The following is a 19,988-nucleotide window of genomic DNA, read 5'->3' on the forward strand; positions in this document are numbered from 1 at the left end:
TAAGGAAGTGTTATTTACTCCTTCTCATAACACAAGAACTAGGGGTCACCAAATGAAATGAATAGGCAGCAGGTTTAAAACAAACAAAAGGAAGTATTTCAACGCACAACCCATGGAACTATTGCCAGAGGATGTTGCGAAGGACAAAACTGTAACAGGGTTCAAAAAAGAGCTTGATAAATTCATGGAGGATGGGTCCATCAATGGCTATTAGCCAGGATGGGCAGGGATGGTGTCCCTAGCCTCTGTTGCCAGAAGCTAGGAATGGGCAACAGGGGTTGGATCACTTGATGATCACCTGTTCTGTTCATTCCCTCTGAAGCACCTGACATTGGCCACTGTCAGAAGACAGGATACTGGGTTAGACGGACCTTTGGTCTGATATAGTATGGATGTTCTTATGTTCAGTGGACTCTGCAGAGGGACTTTTTTTTTTTTTACATTGACTTATGGTCTTAGCCAAGGTCTTCAGGGACCATGAAGATGTGTTCTCCACTCAAAGTGCAGTGACTGTCAAAAAAGCTAACAGTGTTAGGAACCATTAGGAAAGGGATAGATAATAGGACAGAACATAAAATAAAGCCCCTATATAAATCCATAGTATGCCTACACCTTGAATACCATGTGGAGTTCTGGTCACCCTATCTCAAAAAAATGTTAGAACTGGAAAAGGTACAAAGAAGGGCCACAAAAACAATTAGGGATATGGAACAGCTTCCATATGAGGAGAGATTAAAGATGACTGGGACTATTCATCTGAGAAAAGAGATGACTGAGAGGGTATATGATTGAGGTCTATAAAATCAAGAGTGGTGTGGAGAAAATGAATAGGGAAGTGTTATTTATCCCTTCATATAACACAAGAACCAGGGTCACTCAATGAAATTAACATAAGGTTTACAACAAACATAAGGAAGTAGCGCATCTCACAACACACAGTCAACCTGTGGAATTCTTTGCCCAGGAATGTTGTGAAATCCAAGAGTATAACTGGGTTCAAAAAAGAATTAGCTAAGTTCATTGAAGTTAGGTCCATCAATGGCTATTAGCCAAGATGATCAGGGAAGCAACCCCATCCTCTGGATGTCCTTAAACCTCTGACTGGCAGAAGCTGGGAGTGGACAACAGGGGATGGATCGCTTGATAATGGCCTGTTTTGTTAATTCCTTCTGAAGCATTTGGCACTGGCCACTGGCAGAAGACAGGACACCAGGCTAGATGGACCATTGGTCTGACTGAATATGGCCAGTTTTATGTTCTAAATCTTTTAACCCTATTCAGATATTGAGCATAACTTTAATTTTCCCCTTCCCTCTGAAGAAACTGCAACTCCTGAAGTGGCATAACCCCAGGGACTAAAAAGCTTAACATGAGCAGGAAACACCTAAGCTTACTTCTAAGCTAGTGGTCATTAGCCACTGCCTGCAGGAGCCTGGCTATTGACAGCCAACCCTCTATAAAGCATTGACAATGAACAGTCACCAATCCCCTAGTCTGAGCTGGATCGTGGGCAGTGCTGTGCTGGTGAATGAAGCGTTGCATGGCCCCACAACAGGCAGAACCAAGGAGCAGCAGGGTAGGCAGAGGCTCTGGAACGAGGCTTCCATCCTGAGCAGGAGAACCACCTCTACCATGTCACTCCTTGCCCTCTGCTCAGACTGTCAGCAAAGGGGCCACTTTGCACTGGATTGGATGGTGGCTGGTTGCAGGTGGAAACAGCTGCATCTGAACTTGCTTTAGAGCCAGACACAGCTGTCTGTGAACATAATCAGGTGTTGGACAGGGACATGGACACTGGCAGCTGGCTGGCCTGTTTGGAAAAAAGCAATCACTTTCAAAGGCCACGGGCCAAACAAAATCACTTTCAGCAAGGAGGGAACTAAAGAACTGGATGAAAGTTTTCATTTAGAAAAAGAAAAAAAAAAAAAGACCAAGAATGGCACTTTTTCAGAATGAGAGTTAGTTTGAGCATTTACCAGTTTTTCCAACAATTTGTTAAATTTTTCATAAAAACCTAAAAATGTCTCAGTTTAAAAGTTCCCAGAAAAAAAGACTTCCTTTTCCAGTCATCTGTACTTCAGAGACACTAGCAGAGTAACATTCAGCAATGCTAGCAGAGCTGATAGCCACACCAATTAGCCCTCTGTGGGTCAGAAGGCTCAGGGAAGCTTCACATCCACCAGGCTCTATAGCCCAGCAAAATCCTTAAAACTGAGCACAAATCTCACAGTGGGACCATATTGAATACCCTGGCCCGCTGGCCGTTCTGTAATGCCTTCCAGTGTCAAAGCATTAACAAACCAGGGGGCAAATCCTCAGCTGGTATAAACTGTCATAGCTGCATTGACTTCAACTGCACCAGCTGAGGAACTGTTCCCATGAATTTAACCTTACCCCTGTGCGTTGAGTGTTATCTGCAGTGTACAGAGAAGGAAACAGATGCACAGAGAGATCAGTTGCAAAAGTGTTGAGCATCTGGAGTTATGGGGACTCCCCAGTGATTTGCCCTTGGTCACACAACAAGGCAGGGGCAGAGCTGGGAACAGAAGCCAGGAGGTTTGACTCCCAGTCCACACATTAACAGATCTTCACAGATCCGAAACCCTGAGCTGAGAATGTAAGTGGTATCAGAGACAAGAGCTGCATACATGTTTGTACATCATGATCATTAGTTTATCAGTCTAAACATGGGGAGTCTAACTTCCCTTCCGTTCTAAAAACCCAGACCTCTGCCACTTGCACTAACTTGGCTACCATTAGTGCTGGAACTTAGTGTCTTTTCAAGCCCCTAGTCTCTCAGAGAAACCATTATAAACTGAACCCTGAGCAAGTCTGACACATTTCATCCACTGTTACAGTGTGAACCAACCTCCTCTTCTAGGTGCACGGTCCAGTGGTTAAGGAGCTCACTCAGCCACACAAATAGCCACACAGTGCAGATTATGTTACATTACCCAGCAATTTGTGCTTTTCTGTTTAAAAAAATACTCTCTCTATGCCCTATGGTTGCAAAACTAATCTTTAAAATGTGAAGTCAAGTGTAGATGATGCAGTGTTATTGGCCTGAGTCACAGAAATTTGGATTGCTTCCATTCATCTCAATGAGGTGCTAACAGCAAAACCCAATGACACTTTAATAATTTCACTCATTTTAGTAGCAACAAGCTAATGTGCTTATCCGTCATTGTTGGATGTAATGAGAGATGTGGGGTGAGGGGGCTGCCATGAATCTGAGTGTATATTTGCATGGAGAGTGACAATAGTTATCTGCTTAGAGTCCATTCACCTACTTTTTCCTCTGCTCTCCATTCAGCTCACGGTCCTGGTACTTCTGGAAAACAGCAGCAAGAAGCTGCAAAGGTAATGAATGTCCCTGTGTCCTTGTGGAGAGGAACCCCTGAAGGGTGAATACTTACTGTCCATATACACGAGCATTTATTGTACCTTGGGGTGAATGTTTGCGCTTTTGAGCTTGTCACTTTCTAGGCTGATAGCCTCTCTGAAAAGTAATAGCCAGGCTGAGGGTCAGCTGGACAGCAGGATTTAAGACTGTCAATGCATCCAAGCACATCCTTTGACTTTTTACTGTGCTGGTAAGTTAATGATTGGGGTAGCTTTTGGAGAGGTATCCTCTGTCCTCTCCCTGCACAGCCAGGGCAATGCAAGTCTCTCTTAAACCATCTCCACTAGCGTGCCCTGCCTGGCCAGAGTGAATTGCTTTCAGAGTGGTCATGAGTGGCTTGGCTTCCCTCCTAGAAATGCCACCGCGTTTGCCAATAAGCCTTAGCTGTGATGGTGGCTTTTGTGACAATAGACACTTACCTGTTGGAAAAGCTATTAAGACTCTCAGCTGGCAGATTGCTGGTGACCTGGGTCAAAATGGAACCAGTGGCTTAGAGATGAAAGGTTTCCATTTCCGTGCCAGCCCCAATTTATGCAGGCCTCATTCCTCATCTTTTGACGAGTCATAACTACCTGTATTTATACAATAAGGCTTCTGTGGTGCAGATTGAAATGTTCAATCCCACTTTTCCCCTGCAGGATGTAGGATCAGCTACCTCAAGCCCATATGTTCTCAAGGTGCATTACAAGTATACAGTAGCAATACCAGCCCAGCTTGGGATCACCTACAGCGAACTCCTGGACATGGTGTGCAAGAAACTGGAGCTTTCACCAGAGCATACAAAACTGAGGTGAGCTATTGCCTTGTCTCAGCATCATTCTCATCTTCAGAGAGCTTCTGGTCTCATGCTAATTTTCCCCTGTGGCACAGGTACCGGCCTGCAGAGAGTGAGGAGCTGGTAACTCTGAGTGAGGACAGCATGAAGACAGCATGGAGTCACGCTAAGGACTATTACCTGACACTGTGGTGCGACGTCACAGAGGTCAGTTACCCTGGGTTCTAATGCTCGCTGACTGTGGACAGCTCTTCTGGCACCAGCATTCCTAGCTTAGCAGCAGCAGGGATTCCTGCTGGCTGAATTTGGGAGAGAAATACGGTATTTGAGAATCTGGATATTTGAAAGTAATTCAGTCTGAGGGACAGTAATAGAGAGAATGTGGTAAATCCAGAACGGAGGGCCAAACTCAAAAGTGCTACATAAAGTGGTGTAAAACTCCCCATGGCCCTCAAACATGCAGTCTGGGCATGGGGGTCATGATGCAATGAAGTTTGAGAACCTGCGTGTTTGAGGGAGCACCCATTGGTGTAACTTACACCCTGGGACCCAGAAGGTGTCTGCTAAAGTAGATGCAGTCTGGTACATTCCTGGCTCGTGGCCAGTTACCCTGGTATGGACCCTCTTGGAATCGGTGGTGTGAGTGTGTGGGAGTGGAGAAGGGGCCTGTGTGCATGACAGGGCATTACGTAAGTGAGAGTCCACTTAAATCGGAATGACTCTGGGCCGGGGTAACATGCACTGGGGCAGGGAGTTGGAAGCTGTTTCAGCTCATGCTCCCCTCTAAATTTGGGCCCAATTTATTCAGATTTGGGCTCCTGTATGACAAGCCCATGCCCATCCCTCCCCAGCTCCCCAGTTACCAGGAACTGGGGGGCAGGGCCAGAGGTGCATCTCGAAGAAGTCAGACCCTCAAAATGAGTGATCAGCCCCTTTCTCCACCGTACCTACCCTGCAGTTCCCATCTTTCACAGGCTGGAACACCCCACCCGAGGCCACTGCTGTGCCAGGGTCCCAAATGCAAAGGGGACCAGCACACTCAGCGCAGCACAGGCCATCTCTCAAGGACTAGACAGCCCATTAGGTGGGAAGAGGTTGTGTGAAAGTCTAAGAACAAAAGGCTTGCTAGGGTGAGAGCCTGCAAGGTATGCTGGGGGCCAGGTGGCAGCTCCCTGGAACAAGCCCCCAGCAATCCCACTCCCAGCAGTGGCTATGTGCAGAGACTGGTTTGAATTTTTATTTTTTTAAAGACAGCACCTCCAGAGAATGCCAGGGCCCTTGTAGGAGGTTCTACCTTTAAAGTCTCTGGTGGTGGGGGTCCTTCCGAGCCCTCTTCCACTTGTCTCCCCAAGAACTCAGTTCCACTCCAGATTTCACCCCATCCCTAGAATGGTGGAGCAGGTGCCTGTGCTGAGCAAGGTGAGCAGCAAGACCCAAGCAAGAGAACTTCATTCTCCTTTGGTTTTGCACAGACCTTTCTTTGACCTTGTGTACAACCCCAGTCCTCTAGCAAAATGAGTCAAGCTACTGAGGCACCCAGTCCTGTATGCCCTGCAGTTGTTGGTGACCTAGGTAACTAAACACAAAGGCAGGCACAACCTAGCTCTGATGAGGAGTGCAAGGGTGGAGAGAAGCCTGGCTTTGAATCCAGGTATCTCAGTAGTGATCGAATGTCCTGCAAAGGACAGCTTGGCCTCCTGCTGCGCTCAGCCAGCTGCAGGAACAGCTCTGAGAGGCATTTTACCCGAGCGCGCACACTGCAGAGCGTCAGAGGGGGACAGAAGCAAGGCACATCCATATTTCCCCCTAAGGCATTTCTGTCGCATCAGTGCAGCCTTGCGGAGGCGGGACACTTCAGGGGCTTTGGCAATGGCTGCTTTCCCCAGGGAGGCTGGGTGGGTTTGACCCCTACGCATGAGTGGATTCCCTGGTGGGCCAGTTGTTGATTTCTTGCTCCTGCCTTGGAGACAAACTCAGCCCCCTCGACATAGCTGTACCAGGCGAGGATCGGTGAGTGCAGGCCATGCCCACCACTTCACTGGCTCTTTGAGTCCTGGGCTGATCTCACGGCAGGAGCCTGGGAGCCAGGCTTCAGGCTACAAGTGAACCTAGGAGAAGGGCCCAAGTCCTACTCCTAGTGTCTTGCACTTCTGTGATGCCTTTCACACAAGGGCCTCAGCATGCTTTACAAAGCATTAGAATGCACACTATTCCCCTCCCCCGGCCTTTGGGCCAAAGCGCCCCCCGTAGGTACAGTAGATAAGGAAGATATAGGATAATTACATTGCCCAAGAACTACCAAATGGGTCTGTCTGGATAGAAGAAGACGTACACAGTTCATCTCACACACAAGTAAACTTACAGCATAAGAGCATTGCTAGCTCCTCCTGTGAAATTCAGTCAGTAGCTTTTCTTACATAGACATGCACGTTAAAGAAAACACCAAGCGGCATCTCAACGGGCTGTTTCCTGTATTAGGGAGACAAAGATTTACCCAGAAGAGAAGATGGCCAAGCTGAGGAGGATACCCAGAAGACTCCACCACAACAGCTGGAAGCAAATCACGTGGTAGCTCGATACAGTTATGAAGCCATCCAGCCTGAGGACCTAGAGTTCCAGGCAGGAGATGTGATACTTGTTTTATCCAAAGGTAGGTTTATGCTGCTGGGACATGGACTGGGGCCCCCAGTTCTGTTTGGAGCACTGGCCCGATTGCAGAGGTGCTGAGCACCTTCAGCAGCTCCCATTGAGTTCAGCAGGTGCCCTGGATATCCAGCTCCTCCAAAAAACCATGACAAAAAAATCCTTGCAAGTTAATTTAGCCAGCTGTTATCTAGCAGTAGCTCTTCAGTAAGTCAACAGAGTCAGTTGAGAACTTCTCCGGCCGCTTCCCCAGTCTGTTGGGTCTCACCCTGCATTTTGTGCTTTGTCGGATCAGCCACCTACTGAGTCCAGTAGGCAAGACCAGTAGAACTCTCCTATTTCCAGCTGCTTCTGAACCCCTGGCTGAGGCACAGGCTTCTCTACCTTCCCACCTGCAGAGAGTAATCCCTTTGCTGCAACAGCCAGCATTATGTGTGACACTTTGCCATCGCTGGTGTTTGTAGTAATACGAGCTTGCTGAAAGAAGCTTGGTTAGAGGCTGTTGGGTATGGTCTTAGGGCTGTGGGGATAATGCTCAAATCCTGAAGGTTGAAAGTGTGGAAGAGGATAAGAAAGATGCCTGCCTGCCTTCCTTCCTTCCCCCCTCCAAGAGATGGGCATTTTTAATCAGAAACCTGCAAGATGAGTCCCTGGTTCCCTTTACTCTAGAGATCCCCCATTTAGGCCTTGCCTATACAGAGAAAAATATTGCATCAGTAACTACATCAATTTGTTTACACTGTTGCAAATTTTCTTACCATCCACAAGGCCTTAGAATCAAACTTGCTAAGGCAGGGGTAGGCAACCTGTGGCACGCGAGCTGATTTTCAGTAGCACTCACACTGCCTGGGTCCTGGCCACCGGTCCAGGGGCTCTGCATTTTAAATGAAGCTTCTTAAACATTTTAAAAGCCTTATTTACTTTACATACAAACAATGGTTTAGTTATATATTATAGACTTATAGAAAGAGATGTTACAATTTATTACTAGCACGCGAAACCTTAAATTAGAGTGACTAAATGAAGAGTCGGCACAGCACTTCTGAAAGGTTGCCGACCCATGTGCTAAGGTAAGGGCAGCTTCTGTCCCATGTGCTGCACAGGAAGTGAGCAGGATTTTCAGCCAGTTGACTAACCCAATGAAGCAGCAGGCTAAGGAGGGTTTAGGGTCTACACATGGAAGCTCTCTCGTTCTCTCCAGTCCAGCTTTAGCTTTACTCCAGTCATCCCCAGCAGAAGTTCAGCCCACACACCGATCCTCCAGTTCTACCCTCATTTCCAGGTTTAACAGTATTGGATGTTACCAGACCTCCCTTTCCAATCCACCTCAGAGCAGCCCTGTCCCACACCTATTAAATACAGCCACACCGATTTTTGCCCTTTTCTTTTTTAAACACACTACACGTCCAAGCTCAGCCGACTTCAGTCGGCCTCAAGTTCTGTCCCGCTTGAGATATGCTAGTTTATTAATCACTTTCTCAACATCTGTTTTCTTTTTTGAAAGAGAGGAAAAACAAGGGTGGCCATTTCAGCCCCTGGTACCACCCCGCACCTTCAGAACAAAGCCACTCAATTATTTCCCCAGGCCCTCTCCTAATCAGTTTCCTTTTTCGCCGCACTGTTCTCTGACAGTGATTGGTTTAGGGTAGAATTTTGTATGAACCTTTGATCCTTCCCAATACCAGTCCACGGTGTTTCCAGGACAGTTCAAGCTTTATGGGGTGTGAGGATGTGCAGTGGGCCTTGCTGGCAGCGGTACTTTGGCCTTGACTGTTTCAATCTGTGCATGAAGCACAGCAGGGAGGACAAGGCTGGTATGCTCCAGTGCAGTTATGAACAGACTACAGCAGGCATAGATAAGGATAAGAACTAGGCTCAGCCCTCTGCCCTGAACTGATGTGCCCACTCCCTTGCCTCAAGAGCTCAGGTTGGAAGAGGGGCGGATTTGGCAGAGAATGAGCCTGGCAGGAGAGATGGGTTTTAGTGAATCCCTCAGTATGCAAGGCCTGTAGCTATATGCGGCCTTTAGATCTTATGCCTGCTCTAAGGCAGGAATAATTTGGTGGCTGTACAGAGGCTCTGTCATTAATGAAGGGTCTTGTCTTCCTACACTCCCTCCTTGTCCCACTCAGGTTTTTTGCCTTGTTTTTATATGCCCAGATGGCACCGGCACTGCACAGGATCAAGCCCTATAATGCCCTGATCCTGCTGCTTCTCTTCACTGAGCTAAGAGCCCTTGCCTGGAAAAGCTGGCTCTTCCTTCCATTCGTTTTTTGGAAATTCAAACACTCCATTCATTGCGCCATTGCCCCAGCTGCTGTTCTCATCATGACACTTGCTGGTTTTCATTCATCTCTATTGCTCTGGCTTGTACTCTCTGATGTGACCAGTGACAGCTTGCAGCTCTAAGGGTGCCAGGCTCTGCTCACATCATATTTGGCTTTGCCCCTTAAGTTTGTTCCATCGTCTTTTATACAGGGCCACCATCCCACCAGAACTCAGTCTGTAGGAACTTAGGGTAGTTTGGTGCCTAAATCCCACTGAAAGTTTGGCACTTAGCAGGCTTTTGTGCCTTTGAAAAGCTTCCCCTTATTGTCCTTTGTGCCTCGGCCTGGTACCGGCTGCAGCTTTACCCTGAAGATCAGTTTTTTTTCCTTAGGCTACGTCTTCATTACCCGCTGTATCAGCGGGTAGCAATCGATTGCTCGGAGATCGATATATCGCGTCTCAGCTAGACGCGATATATCGATCCCAGAATGTGCTTATATCAATTCCGGAATTCCACCAACCCAAACGGAGTTGCGGAATCGACATGGGGAGCCGCGGACATCGATCCCGCGCCGTGAGGACGGTAAGTAATTCGATCTTAGATACTTCGACTTCAGCTACATTATTCATGTAGCTGAAGTTGCGTATCTGAGACCGATTTTCCCCCATAGTGTAGACCAGCCCTAAGAAAGGGAGAGAGTCAGAGACTTCACTATTGCTATTGATTTTATCTGGAAGATGTTCAGGGTTTCATATTAGTGCTCATCACCATAGTATTCAAGATAATACGTCTGCATCCACCTACTTCCATCATCTCCTTTCCACATTTCCAGTCAGTCCTCAGGTCCCAGGAATTCATTTTTTTACTTTAAAAAAATATATAAAGCAAGATTGCTCTCTCTTATCTGCCTAAGGCCTTACTGCTCTATTTACTCCTTCTGCAAGCTTGTTTCCCGTGGTTTCAGAAATACGTATGGTCTCTCCCAGTTCTGCAACTTATTCTTTGTTGCCACCTCCGACTTGCGCCTTTGCAGTTCTCCATCCTGTCTATTCACTGGCTCCCTCAGTTCCTCCTTCTTTAGCAATGTCTTTGTCTGACTTTCAGCACATCTATTTACCCATTTGAGGAGCTTAATGGTGCTCTTAGGCACTGCTTGGTTCTTGGGGTGTGATTTTGTTTATAAAACTTATCCACAGCGAAAAAAGCATCTCCCTGTAATTTTATCTTCTAGTGAATGAAGAGTGGTTGGAAGGCCAGTGCAAGGGGAAGGTGGGCATTTTCCCCCGAGCTTTTGTTCAAAGAAGTGATGCCGAAAACCCTGAAATCTAATTCCACAGAAGCCTAAGGACCCCAGGACGTGCAACAGTAGCGTTTAAGATGTCTCCTCTCGTTAAGCACTGTATACAGAAATGTGACCCTCATGTGTAAGAAAAGCCTTACTTTTGTTTCACCTTTTGGTTTGCCCCAGCTCTTATTTAAACATGTCCCAGTTAGCACCTTGTTTATGAACCATCTCCCCGCATCGAGACCAGCCACACAGCCTGCCTGAACACTTGTGCTCTTAGACCACTTGAGAACCAGCAGCTCTCCCCACATCTATTCTGCCTCTGGCAAGAATCAGGAAACCGCTTCTCAAAGAGGGCACTACTGTTCTATTTATGGCACTCCCAGCAAGAATGGAACAGGAGCTGGCGGTCTGGAGCGAAGGATCAGGACAGGTTAATCCTGCCACATCATTAGTCACCTGTCAGCATCCACAACTCTACCTCTCCCGTTCCTCCTTGCAACATGACTGTCTTTTTTCTGCTCCATCATTCAATAAAATGGCTCTTCTTTCAGTGCTTCACCTTCACTGACTTGCAGCTGGGATTTCTCAAAACCCTTAGGAAGGCACCTTTTCTCATATCAGAGCTACGATCCCTTCTGGTAGCACAGGAGCTATGGATAAAGTTATTGTCAAGTCTCTGCACTGACATTTACACTATTGGGCATCCTACACTTTTTATGAGACAATTTCTGCGTTCTAAGTACTAACATGTATATTCTGGAAAGTCCCCACACTCCTACCCACAGAAATATTGATATTTGTTTTCAAGTAAATTTATTGTTCTTGAAAGATGTCTGAAAACAGAAGCATGAAAGCTACCACATCACAACAGTGCTGGGTCACCTACACTGCCCCACTAATGTGTCTCAAACCTGACAAAGGTACTAGCCTCAGACAAGGCAATTCAGTTTCCAAAGCTCATTTAAGAATTGGCCCCACATTGTTACTATGACAAGAACAGTACTATCAAGGATGGCGTAGACACCTGTGCCACTAAAACTTGAACTGAGACCAAACATCCATCAGGAAGTAAGGACATGGTCAATGCCATCCTGATGTGTATATGGACAAATGGCCTATGGACAAAAGGCTCCACATCTCTCTATCAATCCCCTACCATCCCAAACTTTATTGATTCACATACCACCTTCAAAAGACACTGTTAAAAGTACCACATGCAAATTTCTCCTGTGCACATTTATTTTATACCTTATTAGGCTCAACTGAAGCATTTACACACTCAGTAAAATAAGTGGTGAATTAGGCTGATGGAGATCTTCCTGGGGATGTCTGAGAAAGGAGTTTGGCTGTGGGAGTGTGGGCGTTAGGTTAGAGGACAGGAGATTTAGAATTGGTCAGGATTTTTGTGTAAAAAACAAAACAAAACAAAACACAACAACAAAAAAACATCCCACCCTCCCCACCCCCCATAGGAAAATGCCACTTTTTTGAAACCAAAACTTTCTATAGGAATGACCAGAGTTTTCACAAAACCATCATCAGAGAAGGTCTCAGGTCCAGGATGGAATTTCTGCTCAAAACCAGAGATACACACCCCCTGCCCTCACACACACTAGAACAGCCTGGTGGTTTGGGCATTCACCTGGATGTGGGTGATCCAGTGGATATCTAATTATTTATACAACAGCTCCAACAGGAGACACACCCAACCCAGCATTTAAATCAGGAACCTGAACCTGGGTCTCACCAATCCCAGGTGAGTGCTCTGACCACGTTATTGGCTGTTTTGAGGTGGGCTCTCTTGCTCGGTTTTACACACACTTCAAAAGAACGCAGTTCCATCATGATGTAGAATGGGGAAGTTTCAAAATGGTAAAAAGGTTCACATGGGGGGAAAACCATTTCCTTCCCAGCTCTAATGGTGTTAGACTGAGGATACAGGTTCTGGCTGGAGTGTAGACGGGCTCTGGTGGTGAGAACGTGCAAGAGTATGTCAAAGAGCAGGGAGGCACAGAGGGGTGGGAGAGTCTTAGCTGGACATCCAGAGCTTTAACTGGATACCAAGAAGCTTCAGCCAGTTTACCCTTACTCCAAGGCTTCCGGTTCCCAGTTTCGATTTGGTTCTCTCTGAGCCAGGGAGGTGCCAGTCCCACTGCAACCCTGGCCTCACAGGAGTTTTACACACAAAAGTCTTCTCCTAACCTGGGCCCATTACTCACATCATCATCTTCATTAACACTTTCTGGGGTGTAAGGGATTTTCCAGCCATCTGTCTCCCTTTCTGGTCCCCATCCCAGGGAGCCTCTTTCCTGACTTCATGCTTCCCTGTAATTCTCCTTCTGGGAGTCCTGTTTCCTTAAAGGGGCCATGTCCTTGAACAGGGGTCAGTTGGGATCCCTTAAAAAGGAACAGCCCACCCTGTTACAGCCTCACGTATCACCAGTGATGCACATACCACAGTTTGGGAATCCCAGCCCTAAATATTTCCATCAGCCCTCAGGATTAAAATTTAACTCATTCTCTGGGTTCTGGCAGTCTGATATCATCAGCCTTCCAAGTGACAGTTTTGTCAGGAACTCCCTATACATCATTTTCAGTTCAGTGTTCATAGCCCCTGTGCTGTGTTTGCCTTTTGGCTCACCCATGCTGAGTCCAGTCAGAATCCCTCTGGCTCACAATCTTTCAATCCCACATGAATATTATATTCCTTAGTCTGAACCTTGCTCCCTTTTCTACAAAAAGAGAATCTAAATAACTTCCATTCAGTTAAACAGGAAATAAATGCTACTCACACCTGGATGGAGAGAACATGGTTTAATTAAAGGCAAAGCTGATTTCAGCAGCTGCAGGTCTTGCACAGACAGACGAAAAACACAAAAAAGCTTACGACACAAACCAGTTTCTCTTGGGAATCCCCGAGCCCTACGTAACTCCGACACTGGAGGGTGGGATGGGGAATCCCGGCCCAAGATTCAGAAAACATTCCAAACACCAGATTCTCATGCAGAAATGGGACTCTGTGGCTGGGACTCTGGCACTGCTGGGCGTGAGATGGTGAATCTGGTTAGCTTGTCTAGGGTGCAAGAGTCAGTGACAGTTCAAGCACTGGAATGTTGCAGCTGCCTGGGTGCACAGCTCAAAATACACAAACTAGGAGGGCTGAAGAGAAGCACAGAAGGTTTCGGTTTGTATTCACCACCACTAGGATGGGAGCTTCACTCTTTAGAGCTTTCAAAGAAAATCTCTCTTAGAATTGCAACAGAGAACAGTAATGTTGCTAGTGCAGGGGGCAAGGGGGAGCCAGTCATACCCTATGAAGGGCACTAAGCTCTAATCTTCCCTTTTTGTATTAATTGGGGCTGCCCAGACTCCAGTGTTACTGAGGCTCCTGCATGTGCTTTGCTCTGCAGCTGTTTCTCAGCTCAGCGATTCTGAATCATCACACACAAAATGCCCCTCTGGCTAGCATTGCAAATAGATGTTTAGCTTGTTTCCATAACTTCCCTGGGAAACGAACAGAAATGCTGTCCTTTTTTCTATGAGATTTCCAGTCTTCCTTTCCCCTAATAAATAGCAAATTAAATGCTGTATTTCCCTTTCTGCGCCTTTTCAGAAGTGAGTGGCGCTATGTTTTCTTCTGTGTGTGGGTTACACGCATCTGTGATGCCTGTAATTTCACTCTGGAACTGGAAGTTTGGGGCTCAGCTGCGTGCGAGTCTGGAGTTGATGTATACCTACGGGGCTGTGTACACACCATACTGCCCAGCTGACTGTCTTCTTTACCCCATCGTGCTGGGCCCATTACTTGTTTGTGGGATGTTGACATCGGGAATGAAACTACGAGCATCCAGCAAAGACGGGAGGGTGGGGATAGAAAGAAAGGAAAAAAAAAAACAAACCACTGAAAGCTCCTACTTACCTACCTACTAAAAGGAGTCAGGCTGTGAACGCACAGACTAGTCTGCCCTTTGTGAGGCTGGTCACTATGCTACAGTAAAACGTATAGGAATCAGAAACATTAATTTAAAACCCCGTAGCAGTTACTTGCTTGCACTGCAATGCCCACTGCGTCCCCAATTGTAGCTTGAACGCCTACAGAAAGGGCATTTTACACAGGAGTCTCTAACCCACACAAGGGCTGGCCAGAGCCTTTGAGTGAAGGATGAAGTGGTGTCAAGTGCCAGACTCTCCTTCACGAAACTCCTTCACTAGCCCAGGAGATAGATCCCCACCCTGTCACCACCCACCTCTGACCAGAGCAGCGACTGGGGCTTTCTTTGCTACACACTGACTACAAAGCACATTGTGTATGGAAGAATTCAGTGTGATCTTACTACTGAGATAGTAAATAATAATAAAGATGTTTAGGAATAATTTCAACTACATTCTCAGTCAGCAAAGCAATCATTAATGGATTCCTATTTTATCTCCCCAAAGAGAGGAAAAGGATTGAGAAGTTCTCATTGGCTTCTCCCATCTGCCCTTCATTCTCAGCTTTTACTTCCCATGTGGCTGGGGACATGCACGATGGAGAAGGTGAGAGGCGGTGATATCAGATTACTGAGTGAGACAAACAGCAGTTCCTCTCTCCCTCCAGGGGGCTGGGGGGATGGGAGAGTTCCTGATGTTTTTTGTTGCACTGCAGACATTTCGTGCACACTCAGTGGGTTGGTGGAGCACTTACGCCCTCCTGACAGCAAGGAACAGAAGAGAGGGCTGCCACCTGCACAGGACTGTGTGGGCGAGTCCTGCAGACCCAACATGCCATGGTTTATGGAGCCTTTCTTTGCAAGGATTGCCACCTCATTCTCAGTGTGGTGGATTCATGGGGCCTTGTCCACGTTGCTGCTTCTGCTTCTGCTGCATTAACAGTTGCTCCAGGGCTGATGGTCCAGGATGCATCATGGAACTGGACCAGATGGACTAAAGAAATAAAAAAGCAAGGGTCAGCACTAATACCTGGTTGAGGGCCCCTTCTCGTATACATTTCCCAGACTGACAAGTCTCCCATTTTCTCCTGCCTCCCCTCAGTATTTATACCATGCTCTTCACTGGAATGGATGATTTTGTAAGTGTCAAGGTCACAGATTAGTTACTGAAAGGACCCTTCCTCTTAACTCTCCTCCTTTCTTCCTGTATGCCCATAAAACAAGTGAACGTGAACAGAAATTCCCATTGCCTTAAAACTCATCCCAGACTAATGAGCAATGGAAATGCAAAATCTATTTAAAAAAAAAAAGACACAGATATGGTAAATCAGACCTAACGTTTGGGTTTCTTCTAGTTCAGCCAGTCTATTCCTGGTCTATATGACATTTCAAAGTGAGGAGAGAGATTTTTACAGTGTGAGTGAACTGACACCTACAGTGATGTATTCCAGAACCAAATATGCCTAACACATTGTCTGCATTAGTAGGCTTTTGCAGCAGGAAACCTTCAGCTCATAGTACTAAGGCCTGGTCTAAACTAAAAAGTTAAGTCGACCCAGCTACATTGCTCAAGGGTGTGAAAAATCCACACCCTCTGAACAACACAGTTAAGCCGATCTAACCCCCAGTTTAGACAGTCCTAGGTCTATGGAAGAATTCTTCTATCAGCTTAGCTGCTGTCTCTTAGGGAGGTGGATTACCTATGCCAATAGGAGAACCCCCCGTTGGCGTAGGTAATGTGTGTACTGAAGCGCTATGGTAGTGTAGCTGCAATGCTGCAGCTGTATTGCTGTACCGTTTCAAGCGTAGGCAAGCACTACATTAACAGTCTGGTGCTTGGAACGCTTGACACGTATCCTGCATTAAGTCTCATCACCCAGATCTCCCCATGCCATAAATACATTTAGGAAACGGGAATTACACAACACTAAAAACTATTTTCTCCTCTTCAAGTTCAGTATACCTTCAGGCTCTCCATGAGCACAGCGGAGGAATCCTCCATAGCGGGGCCATGGGCCGCCCAGGTGCCGCTGGGAGTGCTGGTCTGGTGCCAGCTGCTCTCTGAGGAGGAGGATGTTGCTGGGAGATAGTCCAGCCCAAATCCTCCCATTGCTAAAGCAAACAAAGACTGGTTAAAAGCGTATGTCACAAAAAGGCATCGCAAAGCATCAGACTAACTTGGGGAGTATTTGCCCCAGGACTGGAACCTAGCACTCACCTGGTTTATCTGTTTTCCAACGGTCTGCAATCCTCCTGTCCCTGTTGTCTGGCGTCCCAATAGGTCCAAAGTTGGAGAATGGAACAGAATTGTGGTTATGAGTTGGAGGGGAGCTTGGCAAACTGCTTGGGTTGGAGGAGTGAGGAGACTGACTGGCTGGTGTTGAATGATCTGTTGAACAATAAATCAAGATAGAGTAAAAGAAATGTCAAAAAATTGGTAAGGGTTTTCTGCACATCTGAGAACGTTAAACTCTGCTGCAGTATCTGCAGTCACAAGAGGCTTTTCTCTGAGCCAGGGTCAGTTTATTCCCTATTATATTAACTTCAGGATTTGGAAATCTGCCAACTATAATGTGAATATGCCACACCACAGTAGTAGAATAATTTTAGTTTAACAGCCAGTTGAACAAAACATTTGTGTGCTTACTTGAGAACACTGGAAATCTCCTAGCAAGATCTTTGTGCAGGGATTTCTAGCCAATGGAACGGAGTTCTCCAAATTTGTTTCAAATATGTTTTGGGCGCAGTTTTCAGTGTTGAGCCCGTTCACAATCTGAAATGTGCCTATTTTGTAGTCTGACCAAAGCTATTGTTTTATACAAAAATGATTTTCTTTCTCCACTGTCTCGATCATTGTGCAAAGAGTCTGGCATTAAGTGATGACTCATCAAATTCAGAAAGTCTGACTTATACAGCGATCTGCAATAGTCTGAAAGGAATTCAGACTTGTACTGAATACCAAGCAAGAGGTGTTGAGGAAGTCTGGAATATTAGCAGATCCACCTGGTAGAGGAGATAATGTTACCTAAGGATAGAGGAGAGCCCTAACATAGGGTAGTGGGAGGCCACTTAAATGAAGAGGCGAGGTGATAGAATGCAGAATGGAGGGTCTTGCCATAAGTCCTACTGGAAGAGACCACTCTGCAATTGCATCTTTTTAGACTGAGAAAAACTTCAACTCTCACATCTAATCTAGCACCCACCACTTCTGTTCTTCTGCACAAACGAACCTCTTCTGTAGCTGCTGCGATTTGGAAGAGCGTTCCCATCTCCTGGCTTCAGCTTGCCATCTTCTGAAATAATTTTTTTCTCTCTCTTGCCTATGCCTCTTGATTTAGCTCTACTTTCTACTCTAATGGTATTACTATATTATGGTCTTTAAAAGGTGACCTGTAAAGGAAAAACGTGTGCGTGCATTTTTCTGCCTCTTTGTGACGTATTAAAGTAGCACTCCACCCTATTTCCTTTACTTTTGAAACATCAGGACCATGAAATCTAGTCTTCCCTGATTTGTCTGAAGGACTTTTTGGAGGACTAGGACAGAAGCAGCAGGTGTGTCTGAATCAGAGCATTTCTCCCAAATGTTTGTCAGGAATTAAGAGTTAATAAGTGTTAACAAAATAGCTTGAAAAATGGACTACAATTTCTTGCCCCACTCAGTTGCTCAGGTTTTTCTCTCTCTTTTAATGTCAGAACCCTGTAATTCTCTGGCATTTATAGTCCTCCATCAAAAAACAGGGTACAAAAGATAACAAAGAGAGCAAGCAGTAAGAGACTTTGAAAAAGACTTTCAGGCCTCCTTTATATATTATAAAGAAGCAAAAAGAAATTTTTCATTTGCAGGTCACATTTAACAGATAGTACAATATATATCATAACAGGTAAAGAAATAGCTTCTGTGCAGCCTTCTGAACTACTGTGCAGGAAATAAGCCATATCAAGATTATTACCTGAGCTTGCTGGAAGGGATGGAGACCAGGGCGTCCCTTCAAAGAGAGAATATAGTGATGTCTCCTGATGGGCCATTGAGGGAGTGACCTCTGTTTTTGTGCTGGTATTCAGGTTTTTCCCATATACCTCATTGAACATGCTGTTGTTTGGATATCTTTCCTGCAATATTAAATAGAGTTTAATCTGAGTAACAGACTTATTTGAAACATTAAGGCTGTGGAAAGAACTTGTGGTGTGGGTTAAAACACTTCCTGAACTCCATGTTTATTCCCCTCTTACCCCATCTCCTTTATAATCATTTTACTTATATGAACTCCTATCACTTCCTGAATCATCTCCCCAGCTGTACCACAAAATCCTAACTAGGTCTGTAACGGGACAGTGGACCGTGCTCACAGTCCTTAGCGGGAAACATGCAAGCAACAGACGATGAAAAGAAGGAAAGATACACACACTAAGGGTCAAGCCTGAGGCCCTACACAGGCAAGACTCCCAGTGAAGTCAACAGGAGTTTTGACTGTTGGTCTGTAGCATCAGGCCCTAAGAGGTGACAAAGAAGGAACAAACACATGAAACAAAGGGACCAGACAGTGTGTCTAATAGGTTAGAATGGAAAGACCCCAAAACCATCTACCTGTAAGGAATAAGATTACAGCTGGGAATTCCTTTCCAGCTTGTGTCCATTTTTGGAACTAGTATAACCACCCTGATTCTATAACATGACCAGAGCTCAATGGACGTTTCCAATACTGAAGGGCTAAGAGTTGTTGGTGTTTACATACCTGGTTTAGGGAGAAGCCAGTGAGGGACAGGAAAGAAGATGACTGAGACATCAGCTCTGATGGTTTTTCTAATAGGGACTTCTTCAGAGATCAAAAGGGAAATGTCATTAGATGTTTATTGTATTTGTGAAAGGCAGAAAGCACATTATGCCACATTAAGGACAAATTGTTTAATCACCAGAATACTTTAAAGTAAGGTGTTTATCAAAACTATTTTACAGATTATTTTCTAACATTGGGATGAAGCAAATATTGATACATGCAGAAGAGTGTCACAAACCCATCACATTAACTGAAATCCACTTAATGCCTCAGCACCAGCAACTACACCAAGTTTAAGGTGAAATCTCAACCAAACTCATTTAATGATTTATCATGCTGGATTAGGCCACTGATTTATCAAGTCTGGTATCTTGCTTTTGGCCTTTGTCAGTACCTGATACTTCAGAGGAAGGCAATCCCCTCTACCAATAAAGAAACCAACTAATTGTGCAATGTTATATATTAGGGGAGCAAGAATGGGAGAGCTTTATGCCCATTCCCCCAAACAATCAGTTTATTTCCTTGGCATGAGATTTTATCATCTTTATTTGCAGCTGTGCCAAATATGTTAGCTGTCACAAGAAAATTCAACTCTTCTAAAGAAAATATACATCTACTTCCTGAAGCATCAAGGTGTGACTATCTGGCATGTGCTTTATTAGTTTTAACACACTCCTTTAATGTCAAGTGTTCTCTTGTTCTCATCACAGCATGGGGTGAGGAGGAAGAACCGATCAATTTTTATGATGGCAGGGTTTCCCAAACCTTCATAAGTCAGGGACCATTTTATAGACCACTTCCCTACCAGTCAATTATCTGGACCAATTCTCCTCCCACATGTAATCATGTAACACCCTGTGAAGGAGCAGAGACTGCTGCCAGGCAAAGCAGGGGTTAAAGAATACC

At 45.6% G+C, this 19,988-nt stretch overlaps 2 protein-coding genes across 9 annotated transcripts in view; one reads left to right on the forward strand and one right to left on the reverse strand.

Moving 5' to 3' along the window:
- The window catches only part of NCF2 (neutrophil cytosolic factor 2), a 32,318-nt gene extending 21,390 nt beyond the window's left edge, over positions 1 to 10,928 (forward strand). For both annotated transcript variants that reach the window (XM_032772946.2, XM_032772947.2), the window contains 5 exons: positions 3,314 to 3,360; positions 4,042 to 4,193; positions 4,274 to 4,385; positions 6,657 to 6,828; positions 10,322 to 10,928. In XM_032772946.2, the coding sequence (XP_032628837.1) occupies positions 3,314 to 3,360; positions 4,042 to 4,193; positions 4,274 to 4,385; positions 6,657 to 6,828; positions 10,322 to 10,419 (581 nt within the window). In that variant the 3' untranslated portion in view covers positions 10,420 to 10,928. The remainder of the gene's footprint in view (positions 1 to 3,313; positions 3,361 to 4,041; positions 4,194 to 4,273; positions 4,386 to 6,656; positions 6,829 to 10,321) is intronic.
- A 2,249-nt stretch (positions 10,929 to 13,177) lies between these two features.
- The window catches only part of SMG7 (SMG7 nonsense mediated mRNA decay factor), a 103,313-nt gene continuing 96,502 nt past the window's right edge, over positions 13,178 to 19,988 (reverse strand). For all 7 annotated transcript variants that reach the window (XM_032772948.2, XM_032772952.2, XM_032772949.2 and 4 more), the window contains 5 exons: positions 19,041 to 19,121; positions 18,258 to 18,417; positions 16,526 to 16,696; positions 16,271 to 16,419; positions 13,178 to 15,301 (listed from right to left, as the gene is read on the reverse strand). In XM_032772948.2, the coding sequence (XP_032628839.1) occupies positions 15,188 to 15,301; positions 16,271 to 16,419; positions 16,526 to 16,696; positions 18,258 to 18,417; positions 19,041 to 19,121 (675 nt within the window). In that variant the 3' untranslated portion in view covers positions 13,178 to 15,187. The remainder of the gene's footprint in view (positions 15,302 to 16,270; positions 16,420 to 16,525; positions 16,697 to 18,257; positions 18,418 to 19,040; positions 19,122 to 19,988) is intronic.

Source organism: Chelonoidis abingdonii, chromosome 7, assembly GCF_003597395.2.
Source record: "Chelonoidis abingdonii isolate Lonesome George chromosome 7, CheloAbing_2.0, whole genome shotgun sequence".
Taxonomy (NCBI): domain Eukaryota; kingdom Metazoa; phylum Chordata; order Testudines; family Testudinidae; genus Chelonoidis; species Chelonoidis abingdonii.